The 19,926-nt window shown below is 34.9% G+C and overlaps 1 protein-coding gene across 2 annotated transcripts in view; it reads left to right on the forward strand.

Moving 5' to 3' along the window:
- USP33 (ubiquitin specific peptidase 33) overlaps positions 1-19,926 on the forward strand; it is a 51,826-nt gene that overhangs the window by 15,590 nt on the left and 16,310 nt on the right. The window contains exons 4-17 of one of the 2 annotated variants that reach the window (XM_007458716.1): positions 404-466; positions 1,603-1,755; positions 3,991-4,093; positions 4,838-4,907; positions 6,413-6,526; positions 9,001-9,079; positions 10,209-10,620; positions 13,214-13,354; positions 14,616-14,731; positions 15,892-16,064; positions 16,165-16,259; positions 17,259-17,292; positions 18,925-18,970; positions 19,412-19,592. In XM_007458716.1, coding sequence (XP_007458778.1) covers positions 404-466; positions 1,603-1,755; positions 3,991-4,093; positions 4,838-4,907; positions 6,413-6,526; positions 9,001-9,079; positions 10,209-10,620; positions 13,214-13,354; positions 14,616-14,731; positions 15,892-16,064; positions 16,165-16,259; positions 17,259-17,292; positions 18,925-18,970; positions 19,412-19,592 — 1,780 coding nt within the window. The remainder of the gene's footprint in view (positions 1-403; positions 467-1,602; positions 1,756-3,990; positions 4,094-4,837; positions 4,908-6,412; positions 6,527-9,000; positions 9,080-10,208; positions 10,621-13,213; positions 13,355-14,615; positions 14,732-15,891; positions 16,065-16,164; positions 16,260-17,258; positions 17,293-18,924; positions 18,971-19,411; positions 19,593-19,926) is intronic. The other variant, XM_007458717.1, reaches the window with a different exon arrangement.

A 19,926-nucleotide genomic window follows, 5' to 3' on the forward strand; every position in this document is an offset into this window, starting at 1 on the left:
ATATAAAAATTTATATCTGAATAAGGTTAACTAGAAGATTTTTTTTGACAATTAGAGGACTTCATAAATGAACATACTTTAAGAAGATCATTGTCAATTATAAAAATTAAACTTTAAACTTTGGGCTTTAACTTACAGTGCTTTTTGCAGAGTTTGGTAAATCACTAAAATATTTTACCCTCACCTTTTATTAGCGGAGACATATCTTTTAGCTTAGAAATATTCCGGTTATATTCTTTTGTGCCTAGTACCTTTTGGTTAAAATAACTGACTTGGGAAGTCATTTAATCTTTCCGTTAAACCATGTGATCAGAACTTCATTGTAAATGTAATTGTAATGCTATTATTGTAAACTTACATGTTATAAAATACCTAATTTTCCTTTTTATATAATTATTTATAGAATAGATGTTCATATGTTGGCTGTGGTGAATCACAAGTAGATCATAGCACCATACATTCTCAGGTATGTATGTAGAAAAATTTCGTGCAAGATGTTTTTTAAAGAGAGCCTGAAGGAAAGGGAAAGCAAATACAACATTAAGTTGTAATTCAAAATTTTGTCCGTTTTTCTTTTTTTTTCTTTTTTTTAAATAAATGAGTTAAATCTTAGCTTATAAAAAGGTGGGGAGGGGAGTTGCTAAGATCAGTATTAGAAAGAGGTTGTAATTAAGAGAGTAGTGATTTAAGAAATGTACCTCCAGATGTGTGGAGGTGGTAGCTGAAGATATTAGTAGGATATGGAACTTGAAGTCAAGAATAGAAGCCTAGGCTATGACAGGGCCTGACTGACTTCAAGTCTCAATTCATATACCTTTTTCTCTACATCCTCCTTACTGGAGTCCCATTTCTACGTCACTCTGGTTGTTTGGTGCTTGTGTGTAATTCTGGCATGCTTCTTTTACAGATTAGATAGAACTCCCATTCTAAACTATACATTTTCTTGAGAATGAACTGTCTTGTTCATATTATCTCTACAGCATTAACTGTTCTCAACCAGGGTTCCTCAAGAGAATTAATTAAGGCTCTCAGGCATCATGGTACATAGTTAATTTACTTCTCTTTGGTGCATCTAGAATGGTGGTACTCTACTATTCTTGGGAGAATTGAGAAAATAGTTACTCAGATCATTGTCTATAGGGCATTATTCTCTTGCAGAGCTCTAGTTGAGAAAGGCTGGAGTTTCGTATATCCAAGATCATATTCACTATCGCTTGAGCTGTTTTGTGCTTTGATTCATGTCATTTATATTCTTTTGCCATTCTGATCTCCTGGAACAGTTAACTGTGCTATTGTCAATTTTCTTGTATTATAATTACTTGCTAACCGCAAAGCAGAGTATAACTCTTGTGTTTATCTTTATAATGAATAGTGGTGAAAAATGACAATAGAATAACTCTTGGAGTAGGCTTAGATATTGTTACTATTCACTGTGCATTAACAGTTTATCTAAAAAATGGTTTTTTGGTGCTCCAGTTTAAATTTTCTCTTTTGAGTATATTGTTATTCATCAAAGGCCAGCAGTTTATCTTCTATGATCTTTTGAAAGGTTTTCAACTATATTTTTGGCTCTTCTTCCCTCTCTCCCATGAAATTATACAGGAGACAAAGCATTATTTAACTGTGAACCTTACCACTCTTCGAGTATGGTGTTATGCTTGCAGCAAAGAAGTATTTTTGGATAGAAAATTAGGAACTCAGCCTTCATTACCTCATGTAAAACCACTTCACCAAACACAAGAAAATAGTGTCCAGGTAATAATCTAAATCTGTGTAATTAAAATATCAAATATTTTCAGGTAATAATTTCAGAATTTGTCATGTAGCTAAAATCTAAAAGAGCCCTACTTCACCTGTACTTTAAAAAATTTCCATAATGTGCCTCTTTTCCTCAAATGAAACACCAAAGCTGGCCTTTGTTCTTTTATAGAGTGATGGATTAGAGTGAAATTGAAGCCCACACCTGTCTGAAGATGGAAAAGCACCTGATGTGTCTTAAAAACTTAAAAAAACAGCTGGTTTAAATCATGTTTCTTTTTCTAGCCAGTCTGTTTCTAGGAGAGGTGATGGGCCTTCTTTGATAGGCCCTAATTCAGCTCTCTTTTCCTCATTTCCCTCCCTGCTTCACCCCCATGTATATTACTGTAAACATTTTACTAATTTATTGAAAACCAGATAGAATACATTAAAGCTTAACATCAGTGTTTGGTTACAAAAGATGGGTAAGCTTGCAAAGATTGGTCACTTAATATTGAGACTTTTCTAGTCATATAAAAAATAGGAAAGGGAGGGACTTCCCTGGCCCTCCAGTGGGTAAGACTCCGCACTTCCGCTTCAGGGCGCACGGGTTCGATCCCTAGTTGGGGAACTAAGATCCTGCCTGCCGCGCAGTGTGGCCAAAAAAAAAAAAAGAAAAAATAGGAAAAGGAATGAAAAAAATAAGAATAGTTGGTGTCCTATCATCATTTGGTCTGTATGGTTTAATTAACACATCAGTGAGTTTTTTCCTTCTGTGTTATAGAAATCACATTGTATTTCTACAATTGTGTTCTTTGATACCAATTCTTAAGAATTTTTGTGTTGTATCTTTGTATCACATTCTGATGGTAGATATTTGTGATAGTAAATTTGCTTGCCTCACACATTATATAACTTCAAGTGACTAGATTTTAGACAAGGTATACTTGTTGCATTTCTAGTTTCATAGTTGAATAACTCTAGTTCATAAATTACCATCATTACTGTTTCTCCTACTGATAGCTATTTATCATTCAAAAACGTGTTTTTTGGTTTTCTTTTGAATGCCATGGTAGTTTGAAAATAAGTTTACCTGAACCCTCTAACAGTATTAACAAAAATGTGATAATTAAAAGTTTAATCACATGAGGAACTGATAACAATTTATAATAATCTAAAGAATAAGTACAGATAGTTCACAAAGAAGAAATACAAATTAAAACACATCGAGAAAATAATCATCACTGACTAAAGAAAAGTAAGTTAAAACAGCTATCTGCCATTTCTGCCCAAATAGATTATGATTGCAAACTCTTAGTGAATGCTGAATCTGGTTGAATAAGTATACTGATACTTTTCTGATAGCTTGTAAATAATTTTCTGGTGAGTTATATTTATAACACATAAAAGGCATGAATTTAATTTCATACAACTTCCTGATGATCCCATTGTTGAAGAAATTACTCAGAAGAAAAAGAAAGTTATTTGTACAGATTTTTTTAGCAGTATAAAATTTATAGGCTGTTTGAACCCAGTTCATCAGAACATTAATTATAGAATAACAGTATTGGAAACCATTCAAATGTCATTAAGATTTTTCAAACAGTTTTGTAGGAGGTAAGATTTTGAATGATTTTTTTTAAAGCTGCTCTACTTCTCTGTATTTCAATACACCAAAGTGAGAATATGGGGCCTACCCAAATATCTAGTATCTACAGATGCCAGGAAGGTAAAGTAAATGTATAAAGTGGGTGGGTATAAGTGCATATATGCATGCCTTGAAGAAGAGAAATAGGCTGTAATAAGTTGGAGAGCACATGCTAAGTACATTCTGCTGTTAAGTTTCCTCCTCCCACTGATGGTTGCTAAATGGGTTCAGTGTACTTTGATCTTCTGCTATTAGAAGAGAACTTGCAGAATTTGATTTTTATGTGAGCTCACTCAATTTTTAAAATATTAGCTCAAAGTTTTGCGTTTGTTTCGGTTTTTGTCCTTTTTTTTTTTAAAACAGTGTGGACTAGCATTTGACCAAGTCACCAGTTGCAACCTCTTGAGTTAATCCAATTCTCAGGAATTAATATTGGAATTTAAAAAAATATTTAAAACTATTTCATATGCATAAAAGGATGCAAAATAACTTTAGTAACAAGTATCAGGAGAGATTGTAGAAGTCTACAGATAAGCTGTGAACAAATTTAAAAAAATTTTTGACCTAAGGATTTGTTCAAGCCTGCTATCTTTTCTGTTTTCCAGGATTTTAAAATACCCAGTAACACAACATTAAAAACTCCTCTGGTTGCTGTATTTGATGATCTGGACGTAGAAGTGGAAGAAGAAGATGAACTTAAGGCAAGAGGTAAAATAATTCTCCTGTATAACACTCCTTTGTATGCTACTGTCCATTTCTTTAGGAAATTGTATCATGTGAAAATTTCAAAATCTAGAGATGATCAGAAGATAATTACAAAAAAAAATTCTAGGAATCAGATTATCGGTTATGCTTTTTAAAAAAAATTATCAGTTTACATAATTAATCAGGGTGCATTTTTAAGTTCTAACTTTTTTTGTTTATTTATTGTATTATGCATCACTTGAAAATACCAAGGAAATATCCTTTTGTTTTTAATGATGCATGAGTGGAAGTAATGCTAGTTGGCAGTATTTGATTGTAATAAATCAATAAAGTAATTGTATTTTTTAAAAAATTCTGAAATTTGACCGAGTAAAATTGTGTCTGTGAAAAAGCAAACTGACAACTTTGATGCTTCGTTTCTCTGGCATCACTTTACTAAAGCCCACAGTTCTTAGTATAAACTATCTGTATAGTTTAGTAGAGACTTTTTTGTTTTATAGTTGATGTAAGGGAATCTTAACCCTTTAAGGATATATTTAAATAATTTTCTGAAAATTAACACTTTGGTGTAAGTCTAACCTCTTTGAGTTATTCAAGTTGCTGTTTGTATTTCTATAATGTATTTTGTATTTCCTTAACATAGTTTGGGAGCCATAATAATTACCTAGTTACATATTCAGCAAACACTCATAAAATTGAGTCATTGCATTATTGAATGATGACATAACTTATAATTTTTCCTAATAGGTCTTACAGGTTTGAAAAATATTGGAAATACTTGTTATATGAATGCAGCTTTGCAGGCTCTTTCCAATTGGTAAGTAGATAAATTAATTGTTTTAGTATAGTTTTTTAAAGTTACTCTTGGAGGACTTCCCTGCTGGTGCAGTGGTTAGGAATCCACCTGCCAAGGCAGGGGACACGGGTTTGATCCCTGGTCTGGGAAGATCCCACATGCCACGGAGCAACTAAGCCTGTGCGCCACAACTACTGAGACTGTGCGCCACAACTACTGAGCCCATGCTCCAGAGCCCACGAGCTACAACTACTGAGCCTGCGCACGTGCCGCAGCTACTGAAGTCTGCGAGCCTAGAGCCTGTGCTCCGCAACAAGAGAAGCCACCACAATGAGAAGCCCGCACACTGCAACGAAGAGTAGCCCCCACTCACTGCAACGAGAGAAAGCCCACGCACAGCAACAAAGATCCAGTGCAGCCAAAAATAAATAAATAAAATAAAATTATTTTTAAAAAACTAATAGAGTTACTCTTGGAGCAGAAAACCGTGCTGCTGTAGTACACTGAGAAAAAAGGAGTGAGAAGAGAAAAAAAAGAAATATATATTAATAGTAATATGGGAAAGAGGTGACAATTATATTCAATTCCCCTAGCCAACAGGATCCCATTAAATCCTTGCTGTACCTCTTCCCTCACCCCTCTCAACACATAGTGCTGCCTCCCCCCCTTTTCTGAAATGCCCCCACTTAAAAAATTATCTGGATTAACTAAAGCCTAAATATTCCTGAAAAAGTTATTTCCTCTTTCTTGTTGAATAACTCTTAAGGTAGAGTAGGCAAGAAACTGAGTTGGGACATAATCCATTGTTGTCCCAATGGGGTTGCTTTGATCGTGCCTGTAGTTTCCTAAGACTGCTGGTCCTGGCTCAGACCCTAGGTGGTTGTATGTCTTTGAGGAAGTTACTTGTTTTTACATCTAGAAAACGAGGAGCTTGAACTAATTAATTCCTCAAATCACTTTTAGTTCAGAGGTCCTAGGAAAATATTTTATATTTTTCTGTAGGTGGAAAGTCTCTAATAAAGCAATTAGATTTTTTTTCTTAATTGTAGTCCTGTAAAGTAGGTATGTGCAGTATGGAATGTTCTGCAGACAATCACCTAGGGAAGAGATGAAAAGTCATAGGATCAAGTCCTGAGGAACCCTGATAGTTATATACCTGGTAAGAGCAGAAAAAACAATAAAGAGGGAAAAGAGTTACCAGAGAGGTCAAGAATAAAAGTAAAAAAGTGCATTACATTGGTCAAGAGAAATGGGTAAACCACCTGTGACAGATGCTACTGAGGGGGAAATGAAAGGTGTTTACTGGATTTGGCAGCATTGAGGACTCTGATGTGGTGGGTCAAATCTGATTGATGGGTTGAGCAAGATAATGAAGGAAAGAATGTGAAGCTGTAAAAGGGAGCAAAGAAGTAACAGATACAGGGCTTTATGCTGTCAATTCATTGAAGGACTAGAAGTCAATCAGTATTAAGCTGTGACTGCAGTCTAACTTTTTTTTTTTTAACCTTTTTTTTTTTTTAAACTAGCCCACCTTTGACACAGTTTTTTCTTGATTGTGGAGGACTAGCCCGAACAGATAAGAAACCAGCTATTTGTAAAAGTTATCTCAAACTGATGACAGAACTGTGGCATAAAAGCAGGTATGTACTTAATATGTTTATTTTCATTATTATATTTTTAAATGAATATCATAAATATTAAACATTTGCAGGTGCATTTATAGAGCTGTAAAAAGTAGACAGATTTGAGACATTCAGTTTTGGGCATGTTATATTTGAAAATGAACATCCAAATGAAATATCTGGACTGGAGATAAAATGTTGAACTGTTAAAGCTGCTGTTACTGACACTTTTGATTTTTAATTCAGGAGTAGGCATTCTCACAATGCTAAAATCAGACCATAGAGGCATATATGTATGTTTATTTTTCTGCTTATGTTTATTTATTCTAAGTGTAGCATTAGAAAAATAATTGTTTGCTGTAATATTTTGTAATAGAACTATTCAGAAAGTTGCATTTAATGATTCCTAAGAACTGCCCAGCCTTTCTTCTAAGAAAACAATCACCAAAGCTTTCATGTACCTATATTCTTAATGCTTCAGTTTTCTTTGAGATATTTGACTCCCTACTAAAGAGTATCTCTTGAGTTAAAAATTTGTTACTACCGTCATTTCAGTATGCTAGGAAAAGATTGTTTTAATGAATTATTTTGGGATGTGAAGGTATATATCATTCACATTTCTAATATTCAAGAGACGGAATTCTCTCTTGTCATTTATCCCTATTGGGTATTACCTGTTGCTGCCAAGGGTTCTAATGTTTCTAAGTTCCTTACTGCATAGCTAGAACTAGCCATTAACTGCTATGTTTAAGCTTCTTTGCCCTGAAACTATAAACTTAATATTCTTGGAAGTTTACTAAACTTCAGAAGTGTTATAGTACAGAATTTTAAGTGATTAAATCTTGCATCTGGTTTACTTTTCATTTTTGTTTTCATGAGTATTTGATGGCTGGTTTAAATTTTTTATTTAGATAGTGTGCTAGATATACTTATCCCAGGAATCTTAAGTAATTAAAATATCATTTTAAGTAATTAGAAGTAGTTTTTGAAAAGTCATATAGTAGAGCATAATCATTTCATTAGGGAGGAGAACAATAAATTACGTAGCTTAAATATCAAAAATAAGCTATTTTGATGAACCTGTGAAGCATAATACTGGGCAATCTTTTTGTTTGTTTTTGTTTTTTTTCTCTTTTTTTTCTCACTGTTTTCTTTTTTAAACGAAGGGGCAGTCTTTTTTTCTTTTTTTAAAAATTAATTCATCAATTTATTTATTTTTGGCTATGTTGGGTCTTCATTGCTATGCACGGGCTTTCTCTAGTTGTGGTGAGCAGGGGCTACTCTTCGTTGCGGTGCGCTGGCTTCTCATTGTGGTGGCTCCTCTTGTTGCGGAGCACAGGATCTAGGCGCGTGGGCATCAGTAGTTGTGGCTCGTGGGCTCTAGAGCGCGGGCTCAGTAGTTGTGGCGCATGGGCTTAGTTGCTCCACAGCATGTGGGACCTTCCTGGACCAAACCCGTGTCCCCTGTATTGACAGGCAGATTCTTAACCACTGCGCCACCAGGGAAGTCCCTGTATTTTTAAATTTTATTTTATTTTTTTATACAGCAGCTTCTTATTAGTTATCTATTTTATACATATTAGTGTATCTATGTCAACCCCAATCTCCCAATTCATCCCACCACCACCACACACGCCCTCTTTTTTAAAAAAATATTTATTTGTTTATTTGGCTGTGCCGGGTCTTAGTTGCGGCATGTGGGATCTAGTTCCCTGACCAGGGATCAAACCTGGGTCCCCTGCATTGGGAGTGTGGAGTCTCAGCCACTGGACCACCAGGGAAGTCCCAGTATTGGGCAATTTTGAATGATTTTTTTTTTTTTTTTTTTTTTTTGCGGTACGCAGGCCTCTCACTGTTGTGGCCTCTCCCGTTACGGAGCACAGGCTCCGGACGCGCAGGCTCAGCGGCCATGGCTCACGGGCCCAGCCACTCCGCGGCATGTGGGATCTTCCCGGACCAGGGCACGAACCTGTGTCCCCTGCATCGGCAGGCAGACTCTCAACCACTGCGCCACCAGGGAAGCCCTTGAATGATTTTTTGAAACACAAATACTTTTCAGTTTAACTCTTTGAATTTTTGATTGTTCGTTTCTTTTATTATTATTATTATTTATTTTTGGCTGTGTCGGGTCTTTATTGCTCATGCGGGCTTCTCTCTAGTTGTGGCACGAAGGCTCCAGAGTGTGCGGGCTCAGTAGTTGTACCACACAGGCTCTTTAGTTGTGTTGCATGGGCTCCAGAGCACTTGGGCTCTGTAGTTGCGGCATGCGGGCTCTTTAGTTGTGGCACATGGGCTCCTTAGTTTTGGAGCGCGGGCTTAGTTGCCCCGCGGCATGTGGGATCTTAGTTCCCTGACCAGGGATCAAACCTGTGTCCCCTGCATTGGAAGGTGGATTCTCAACCACTGGACCATCAAGGAAGTCCCTGATTGCTCATTTCTAAAATGAAAACTAAAAATCACAGATTTCTTCCTAAAAATGTTTTCTTCCTCAGGCCAGGATTTGTTGTGCCTACTAATCTGTTTCAAGGAATTAAAACTGTAAATCCAACATTTCGGGGGTATTCTCAGCAGGTACGTCTTTATTGCTTTTTATTCATAATATTAATCTTTAATACATTTGCAAAATGCTATTATGCATTATGCTATTATATACTCATTTGCTATTCTAAGAATAATAACCCCATATCATATTTTTGGCTTACATTTTTCCACATTTCTCTTAATTTCATATTTTTCTAGAAATTTTAAATTTGGGGGTGTTTAAATATGTCAGTATATTCTAGCACTTTTAGCTTTGAAAAGTTCCACATCCAGAGATAAATTTTACCTGTATTTTCTGATTTAATTAAAAAAAATTCTTTAGACATGTGTCATTTATTTCACATTACAATATAATCCAAATTTAATTTTTCGCAAACAGCTAACAAATTGTACGAAACTACAGATTTAAGAATTTTCTTATCTGGTTTTAAAAGTTTCTTCTTTATTAATTTGATGCTTACATTAATGTATAATAAGGTCTGTTTCTGGGCTTTCTAATCTGTTTCACCGACCTGTAATTTTTTGGATTGATACCAATGGCAGTTTCAATTATTGTACTTTATATAATGTTTTTTCATGTTAATACCTGGTCCTCACATGTGTTTCTTTTTCAAAACAATACCTGTTCTCTGTTAACTTTTTCTGTTGCAAATTCCTGGATCACAGAGACTTGGTAGACATAAGTTGGGGCCTATGAATTTGTATTTTCAATAAACATTCTAGGTTGGTCAAGGATTTTTGAGATACAGTGCAAAATTGGATAAAGCTTTAGTTTTAAGCCAAACTTATACTTGAATTTAGGATATCTCTCTGAATTCATATTGTCAGATGAGGCAAATCCTTACTCAAGTTTTTTAAAACAGCAGCAGTACTAAAGCTGACCTCCAGATCATCTTCAGTTTTTTGTTGCTGTTGTTTATTGTTTTTTTTAGTTTTAATTGAAATACATGTTCAGTTTTTTAATTACTTTTGTTTTATTTACATAACTTTTTAGAACTTAGTGCTTCCTATCCCTCCAATGCCTTATGTCTACAAAGTTGTATTTCCTTAGTATAATGCTACACATTTAGAAATCACTTACCACATTTTGTGTATTTTCTCATTTCTACATACATGTATTTTTAATGAAATGGTAATATCTATGTTGCTTATATATTAGGATGCTCAAGAATTCCTTCGATGTTTAATGGATCTGCTTCATGAAGAACTGAAAGAACAGGTCATGGAAGTAGAAGAGGATCCTCAAACTATAATGACTGAGGAGACCATGGAGGAAGACAAGAGCCAGTCAGATGCAGATTTTCAGTCTTGTGAATCTTGTAGCAGCAGTGATAAAGCCGAAAATGAAAATGGGTCTAGAAGCTTTTCTGAAGATAATAATGAAACAACAATGTTAATTCAGGATGATGAAAACAATTCAGAAATGTCAAAAGATTGGCAAAAAGAGAAGATGTGCAATAAGATTAATAAAGCGAATTCTGAAGGAGAATTAGATAGAGACTCTGTGTCTGAAACAGTTGACTTGAACAATCAGGAAACTGTCAAAGTGCAAATACACAGCAGAGCTTCAGGTGACAATTTTTATAATTTTCAAATGATACTGTTTCATTTTTAGACAAAGGGTGCAAGATGTGTTTATATATATATATATATATATATATATATATATATATATTTTTGTGTGTGTGTGTGTGTGTGTGTGTGTGTGTGTGTGTGTGGTATGTGGGCCTCTCACTGTTGTGGCCTCTCCCGTTGCGGAGCACAGGCTCTGGACGTGCAGGCTCAGCGGCCATGGCTCATGGGCCCAGCCACTCTGCGGCATGTGGGGTCTTCCCGGACCGGGGCACGAACCCATGTCCCCTGCATCGGCAGGTAGACTCTCAACCACTGTGCCACCAGGGAAGCCCCAAGATATGTTTATATTTAAGATGATATTTGTAATTTTACCATTTTCTGATTTGGGGGAGAGCGGAATTAGCCTGACATGTGACTTTAGAATACATTTCTAATTTACATGTTAATGTTCACAGTTTATATTTAGCATAATAAAAATGAAATAGAATAATTAATAGCTTTAGCTTAATATTTTGTGTGTAGTATATGACATTATAGTCCAACCGTACTAATTGAAAGAAAGAGGGCATTAAATAGACGTTACTTTTGGGCTTTCTAACTGGTAGAGTTTAGTACTATTTGCATGTGAGTGTTAAGTTAATGTCATTTAAAGCAGATTTGGTTGAGATCTGCAAAATAGCAAAATAATCCAAATTGTAGACTGTTAGATTTAGATTGCTGTCATTGGAGTCATATAAGCTATGAAATACTTGGTGTATGTTTGGCATAGGAGTTTAATTAACTATAATGAACCCTGTTACGATAGATTATACCATTATACGTGTCATTGTTCCTTTGGGAAAGGGCAAGTGGCCAAATGAAAGATAGTTGAGCTAGGTTGCTTTGCATTTTACATTTATTTCTTCTAGGGTTAACTTGTGTTAGCTTAATGTGGTATTTAATTCTCCAAAGCACATAAAATTAAACCATCAGAGATTCTCTGACCTTAAAATAAGTGGCAGACAAGGAACATAAAAAATTTATCTTTTGTAATTACTGAAGAGTAGGAACTACTAAACAATTTACTTACGTTTTTGAACCCCACATTTTTTCTGGAGGAGAAGGATATTTCCTTAACCACAGGAATACTTGTGGTTCACCCATGTGCAGTGCATAAATGCCTTCTAGTCAGGAAAACGTGTTAGGCTCCTTGATTATACTGACGTTATGTTTAGAAGTTTAGATGTGGTTAGAAGTTGTTTAGTCAATAGATATGTGAAATTTCAGTATTGAAAGACTTAGCCGTCTGCTGTCTAGCCTTTCCTCATCAAAAGCCTGATTAAGCCTGATTACTTGACATACTGGTTCTTTATTGTTGCATAGCAAGTTTATTCTTACAATTAGTAACTAATTGATGACCTGGATCAGGGATCTGAGCTTTTACATTTTCTGATTGAAAAATGTGACAAAGACTATATATGACATGCCAAACCTAAAATATTTACTCTCTGGTCTTTTACAGGAATCATTTGCCAGTCCCTGACCTAGATGATATTAACTTTATTCCCTTCTGAAAGGCTAGAGCGAGTCTCCTCCTCTTTCTTCCCCCAGTATCATGCAGTCTGCTTTTAGTCATGGTTGGGATAATGAGAAATGCCTCTGTGGAAGTAATAAAAGCCATTTATTTTGCATTATCTGGAAAAATCCCTGAAATCATTCTGTTTCAGGGTCTATTATGTACAATTATCTTTTCTTCACTCAAATACTTTTTGAGCAGTCTCTTGCCCTGGAATATATGTTATGTACTAGGAATCCAACAGCAAATCAAGATAGCTCTCATAGAGCTTATATTTTCTTGATTCATAATTTAATTCCAAAAAAGGTGTTTTTTTTCTGGCAGAGGGTTTTATTTCCGTTTATAACAGACTTTATGCCTAAATTTCTTTATGTTTTTAATTAATTTATTTATTTTTGGCTGCATTGGGTCTTTGTTGCTATGCGTGGGCTTCTCCTTGCAGTGGCTTCTCTTGTTGTAGAGCATAGGCTCTAGGGGTGTGGGCTTCAGTAGTTGTGGCACATAGGCTCAGTAGTTGTGGCGCACTGGCTCAGCTGCCCCGTGGCATGTGGGATCCTCCCGGACCAGGGATCGAACCCATGTCCCCTGCACTGGCAGGTGGATTCCCAACCACTGCACCACCAGGGAAGTCCATGCCTAAATTTCTTGTTAGATTTTGCTTACTATGTCCGTTTGGGAGGATAATCTCTTTTTCTCCCATATAGTTTTAAAGCTTTCTAAAAAACTGCCCTAAATTGCTTTTGTTTTTTAAATACTAAGTTAGGACAAATATGATCCTCTTTGGCTTTATATTTCCACACTTATATTTGCACAATTTCTGGATTGCCTACAACAGTAATGTGTTGTAAACGTTAATTAGATTCCTAGGGGGAAAATCACTGTTAGTTTGCTTAGCAAGCCTAATGTCTATCAGGTATTTTACCTGACATTTATTAATGTAAGTTGTGTTCAAAATCTCAAATGCAGAAAGCTTTATTTGACAGGTGGGATAATTTTACTATTTAATGTAATAATACAAATTTTAAATATTACAGAATATATTACTGATGTCCATTTGAATGAGCTGTCTACATCACAGACCCTCCCATCAAGTGAAGGTGTTAACCCACGTTTATCAGCAAGCCCTCCGAAATCAGGCAGTTTGTGGCCAGGATTGGCACCCACACACAAAAAAGGTAGAAGTTTCAGTTATTCAGGTTCCTTTGCTTTGATAGTTTAAAGTGTTTATTATGAAATATTATTCAAGCTTTTAAAATTGACAGCATAGTTTTACACAACCATGATTTAAAATTTTTGTGTGTGTGTGGCACAAATTTACATACAACAGAATTCACTCTTTTGGTGTAGGGGTCTGAGTTTCAACATGTGCACAGATTGTTACCATCACCACAAACAGAATATAGAACAGCTCCAGTACCCCAAAGAATTCCCTTATACTACCAGACCCTCCCACTACTCCTCCCAAAGCCCCAGCCCTATGAATCTGTTCTCTATTCCTATTGTATTTCCTTTTGCAGAATGTCATATAAAGAGAATCATACAGACGTAGTCTTTTGAAACAGGCTGCTTTCACTTAGCGTAATGAATTTGAGATACAGTCATGTCGCAGGTCTGAATAGTTCTTTTTTATTACTGAGTAGTATTTCATTATGTGACCGTACTACTATTTATTCACTCACTGACAAATACTTGAATTTGTTTCCAGTTTTTGGCAATTATGAATAATGTTGCTATAAACATTTATGTACTGGTTTCTGTATGAACATAAATTTTCATTTGTTTAGGGTAAACACCTGGATGTGGGGTTATTGGGTTTTATGTTAGTTTTATGCTTAATGTTGTATGAAATTGTTTTTCGGAGTGGCTGTATCATTTTGCTTTCCGACCAGCTATGTATGAAAGTTCCAGTATTAGAAAATGTAAAACTGTAAAACTCTTATAAGAGTTTTCATGACCTTATGTTAGAATTCTTTAAAAACATCAAAGACATCAAAAGCATGATCCGTAAAAGAAAAAAAATTAAAATCTTTCTTGGCAAAAGACACCATTAAGAGAATGAAAAGATGATTGGAAGAAAATATTTGCAAATCGCTTAGCTGACAAAGGACTTGTATATAAAATATATAAAGAACTCTCAAAGCTTAATAGAATCCTTTCTTCAAATAAAGCCTTACTTGGGAGCAGAAACAAATAAGTAAAAGCAAAACTATTCTGGTTGAAGTCAAGATGGGAAGCTGAATACTTTCTATTTCATCATGGTTTCTCTTTGAGGTTTTGTGTGTGTGTGTGTGTGTTTTCTTTAGGTAATGCTTTTGAATGGTATTTTGACAAATTTCTTCAGCATAGTAATTTTGCTGTTAAAAAATTTCAGAAAAAAATGCTAAAGGAACTACTTTGATTTCTAAAAAAATGTCTGTACTTGTTTTTCAATCCTAGTTCAGTCTGCATCATCTCCAAAGAGAAAAAAACAGCACAAGAAATACCGAAGTGTTATTTCAGACATATTTGATGGAACAATCATTAGTTCAGTGCAGTGTCTGACTTGTGATAGGGTGAGTATGAAAGGATTGTAATACACAGGAAATTTCTGTCAAATGCTCTTTTTTAAAAAAAAAACTGACAAAATGGTGTGAAAGTTTAATGTCTTTTCTTGTTGTTGATGATTATACATGTATTTCTTGTGTTTGAAAAAGTATAAATTGATTCTAGGAGTAGAACTTGTTTTTTGGAAGCAGTAGTAACATAGTGATTTAAGGATGGGTCTTGACCTGTCACTGGACAGGCACGCATTTAGCAGGAAGAATTAACTCAGTTCTTCATCTCTGGTCACATACAAAGGAGATATGTTGCTCAGCAACGAGAATTTGTAACACATGCATATTCTCCCAAGGCTGATGAAATTAGTAGGAAACTGTTGTTATTCACAGGCACAAGGCTATGTATGTATCTTCTCCACTTGGTTGTATGGCTTGTAAATATTTTCCCATGTTAAGTTTGGATTCAGATAATAAAAGTAGTATCAGGTTCATAAACAAGAGCATGAATTAAAATCATCATGAGATTTTTAATAATACCTCTAAATTCCTGAGTTTCCTAGAGGTTTTCTTAAGAACAGTTTTACTTCAGTGCAGTGATGAATATAATTAAGATAAATGTAAAATGAACTATGTCAAAAAAAAAAACAAAACCCCAAAGTAAGTTTTCAGTTATTGTGTTAGAATTAAGTCAAATCTAAGGGTTTTCAATAGGATTATCTTAATGTAGGCTATTTTGGTACCAGATATTTAAATGGAATTATACTGAAATGTTTTCAGCTGTTTAGGTTTCGCATCTTGTTTTTTAAGCTACATTTAAAAACTATCACTAGAGGTCATTTTCAAAAATAAATGCAGTAGTGCTTAAACAGTTTGGAACTCAGGCTACGGTGGCTGTGTGTGAGATACTTCTCTTTACTGCAATGTCCTTGACTAATGGGGATGTTAGTAGTTACCTCATAAGGTTTATGTGAAGATTAAATTTAGAACAGCATCTGGTACAAAGCAATTTTGCTTTCGTTATTACTATTTTAGCTTTTTTTACTATATAAAAAGCAGTTTGTTTTTTTTGTTTTTTCTTATTATAACTTGCTTTGATCTTTGCTGTCTAAAATCTATCCTCAAATGTTTGTGCTGGATTATTTTCATCCCATTCTTAAAACACAAAACAATTTTAGGTGTCTGTAACCCTCGAGACCTTTCAAGATCTGTCCTTGCCGATTCCTGGCAAGGAAGACCTTGCTAAGCTGCATTCATCAAGTCATCCAACATCTATAGTCAAAGCAGGATCATGTGGCGAAGCATATGCTCCACAAGGGTGGATAGCTTTTTTCATGGAATATGTGAAGAGGTATGTATGTGTTTTCTTTGTATTAGTTGATTGTTAAAACTGCTGTTTCTGCTATACTGGCAGAACATTTCCTTTCTTTTTTCTATCAATAATGTTTCAGGTTTGTTGTCTCATGTGTCCCTAGCTGGTTTTGGGGTCCAATAGTAACCTTGCAAGATTGTCTTGCTGCCTTCTTCGCCAGAGATGAACTAAAAGGTAAGAAATACGAAATAGTTTTCATCTATGGCTAAACTGTTGTGAGTGATCTAAAATACTAGTGGGACTAAATATAGAATGTATTCATAAAAGCTGAGTTTTTTAAAAAATTTATTTTTGGCTGTGTTGGGTCTTCCTTGCTGTGTGCGGGCTTTCTCTAGTTGCGTCGAGCGGGGGCTGCTCTTCTTTGCGGCGTGCGGGCTTCTCACTGTGGTGTCTTCTCTTGTTGCGGAGCACGGGCTGTAGGCGCGCGAGCTTCAGTAGTTGTGGCATGTGCACTCAGTAGTTGTGGCTTGCGGGCTCTAGAGTGCATGCAGGCTCAGTAGTTGTGGCGCACGGGCTTAGTTGCTCTGCAGCATGTGGGATCGTCCTGGACCAGGGCTCAAACCAGTGTCCACTACATTGGCGGGTGGATTCTTAACCACTGTGCCACCAGGGAAGCCCAAAGCTGAATTTTGAGGCAGCTCAAATTGTACTTGCCCATATTGCCACAGTGCCAGTATCTACCATGACAACATAAACACTATAAATAATATCCTGAAATAATTGATACAAATTCCTATAGTACTAGACAATACGGTATTTGAAGTGTCTAAAATCTTCTCTGGGATTGATACAAGAGAAAATTCAACCAAAATATTAAAAACTTACTTGTATATCTGGATTAGTCTGAATTTCTCCATAGTATTTAAGATCCAAGCCTTCACTATTTTTGTGTGTCCAGCACCTTGCTTGGACACATAACAAGCAGCCAGTAAATTTTGTTGAGTGAATAAGTGTACAGGATGTTATTTGAGATACTCCTTCAAGGTTGAAAAAAGAGCAGGTAAAGGGTGTTGTAGGTGTGGTAAACGTGCTGACTCGAGCAGAGACTAAAAAATGTGAGCTTTGTGTTACTGTTCTACTGGTTCAGCATTGCAAGCTCAAAGAATTTAAGAACCAAAAGAAAATAACTTGCTTTTAGTTTGAGAGGAATGACCAGATCTGTTCTGTTTTCAGGTGACAATATGTACAGTTGTGAAAAATGCAAAAAGTAAGTGTCATTGGCAATGCTTTCAATTGCATGTTTTGTATTTTAAATGGTATTTTTCTTGGTAATTTGAATTGGGCATGTAGGGTTAATTTTCTGTTTTATTTAGAAAAATATAAAGGCCAGTAAGCTTTGTCCTAGTAAAAAATGAATGGTTGTTCTGCAAAACAAATCTGAGGTTAAAAATTTAACAAACTTAATAGGCTTAGCTAAGATGTGACAGTGTATTTTAAGATATAAAATAAGTATGTAATTTTGCATAAAACATTTTCCAAATATGTTGTAAATATATACTAGGATATATAACATACATTTTTATTACATAGGTTAATTCTGTCATCATAAATAACGCAATATTCTTTTCTGGCTTACCACCTTAACAGGCTAGATTTAGGAAGTGAAAGTGACTATAAAGGTACATAGTTTCAAGTTTGTGTAAAATTCAGAAAGGTTATACCATCTCTAATGTTACCTGCTGTATGAGAGCCGAATAAAGAAGACAGTTAAGAAAAGTATGATTTTATTTCTTTATATCTACTACTAGCTGCCTTTTTCTATCTTGTAATAAGTTTAGGCTTTTAAGGCTTCTTGTTGATGAGTTAGAAAAGAAAAGTAAATGGAGAATTGAAAGCAAATATGTCTGAGGTAGAGTGAACTGGAAAACTTTTCTGAATCTCTCTGATAGAAAAATAATGGCCTCCGAATAAGATCTATTAATAGAGTCTTCATAATACAAACTTCTGGCTTTTGTCAAAAACCCAGGGAAATGTTAATCTGCAGCTGTTGGTCTTCTTCATTACAAAAAGGAATAGTATATTGTTAGGTCAATAAGGAAGAAAAGCTGCTTTGTACTTTCTAGAAAAAAATACACCTCTAGTGAATTGGAAAGTATTTATTATCAGTTTGTCCTTGAAGCCACAGCTGATAGCTGAAGACCGAGTTGGCCCAGAGCGGGAATCTTTCTTGGAAAAACAGTGCCAACTAGGAAAAAGATAATAGTGAAGATGGAAAAGAACTTGCATCTACCCCAGAATCCAAAGTAGAGATCTGTCAAGTATAAATTAATATTGATTTTTGGGAATTCCCTGGCAGTCCAGTGGTTAGGACTCTGCGCTTTCACTGCTGAGGGCCCGGGTTCGATCACTGGTTGGGGAACTAAGATCCTACAAGCCGTGTGGTGTGGCCGAAAAAAAAATTTTTTTTGATTATTAATAATAACCACTCTATTTTAAGTTATTTGTTTTCACATTTAGGAATAAGGTTGTAATATATTGACCTGACCAACCAATTCTATAAAATTGGGATTTTATTTTACCCAGTTTTCTGTGATATCTGAATGTTATAAAGGCATAGCCAGGCCATAGATAGTAGATTTTCATCAAAGAATTATACAACTCTAAATTTTTATTGCTGATGTCTTAATTTAAATAATTTTTTTACAATAAGGGGTTCCAGTGTTTTATTAGTATTTTTTTAATTGGTAGTGTATAATTCAGTAGTAAGCATTTTTAGTCTGATACCTTTATTTCTGCATTATCTAAAAGATTTTGCTGTATATTTGAAAATACTAAAGGTTTTGTAGATTTGTATGGGAAACAGGTTTACTAAAATGAGTTTTCTCTTTTCACCCTTTAGATTGAGGAATGGAGTAAAGTTTTGTAAAGTACAAAAGTTTCCTGAGGTATGGGCTTTATCACAATTTAATTTATTTTATGTGGTAGGTAAGGCATTAATATAACACAGTGTAGTAAATTCTTTAGCTTTGGTTGAAGAATGGAATGGTTCTATTGACCAGTGGCTGTGTATACCCTATTAAGATTATCCATTTTTTAAATATTGAGTTGCATACCAAGTAAGTGCCCTTAGCAGTAAAACTGTGTTGAACACAGTTTAATCAGATACTGTGGGGTCTTGCAGGTATAAAGTGTAAAATTGGAGAAGCCAGTAGCTATGAACTTAGGAAGTACCATGTTTCATCATTTCCACATTTTAACATCTCTGGAATCAGGTTATCAGAATTGCAGGATAATGTTTAATCTTGACAATATGTATATTTAATAGACTCTTTTATGTAGCATATGAAACAGAATTTTAAATAATCCTACGTTTCTCTTTTAAAAAGATTTTGTGCATCCATCTTAAAAGATTCAGACATGAACTGATGTTTTCCACCAAAATTAGTACCCATGTTTCATTTCCACTGGAAGGCCTGGATCTTCAGCCATTTCTTGCTAAAGATAGTCCAGCTCAAATTGTTACCTATGATCTTCTGTCAGTCATTTGTCACCATGGAACTGCAAGTAGTAAGTATCCAAGTTTGACATATGTTTTTAGATTTAAAAAAAAAGAAACATCTGAATTGATCTCTTAAACAAGACCTGATTGAACAAAAGAAAAAAGTATAAAAGTAGATTTTTATTAATTATTTTATTTTGGTTATTAAAAACATGTCAGAAATTTTAGGAAATTGAATAATTTTACTCTGAAGTTTAAAATACTGGAAATTATGTTTTATGTAAAGCTAAATTATAAGGACTTTAACATGATTATTTTTACACTGGGATTTTAAGGTTACGTTCTCTGTCCTGATTTTCATTTCCTCAAGTGGTGGTGGCAAGGGTACCTACTGGAAAAAAA

The sequence above is a fragment of the Lipotes vexillifer genome, unplaced genomic scaffold (assembly GCF_000442215.2).
Source record: "Lipotes vexillifer unplaced genomic scaffold, Lipotes_vexillifer_v1.1 scaffold419, whole genome shotgun sequence".
NCBI lineage: Eukaryota > Metazoa > Chordata > Mammalia > Artiodactyla > Lipotidae > Lipotes > Lipotes vexillifer.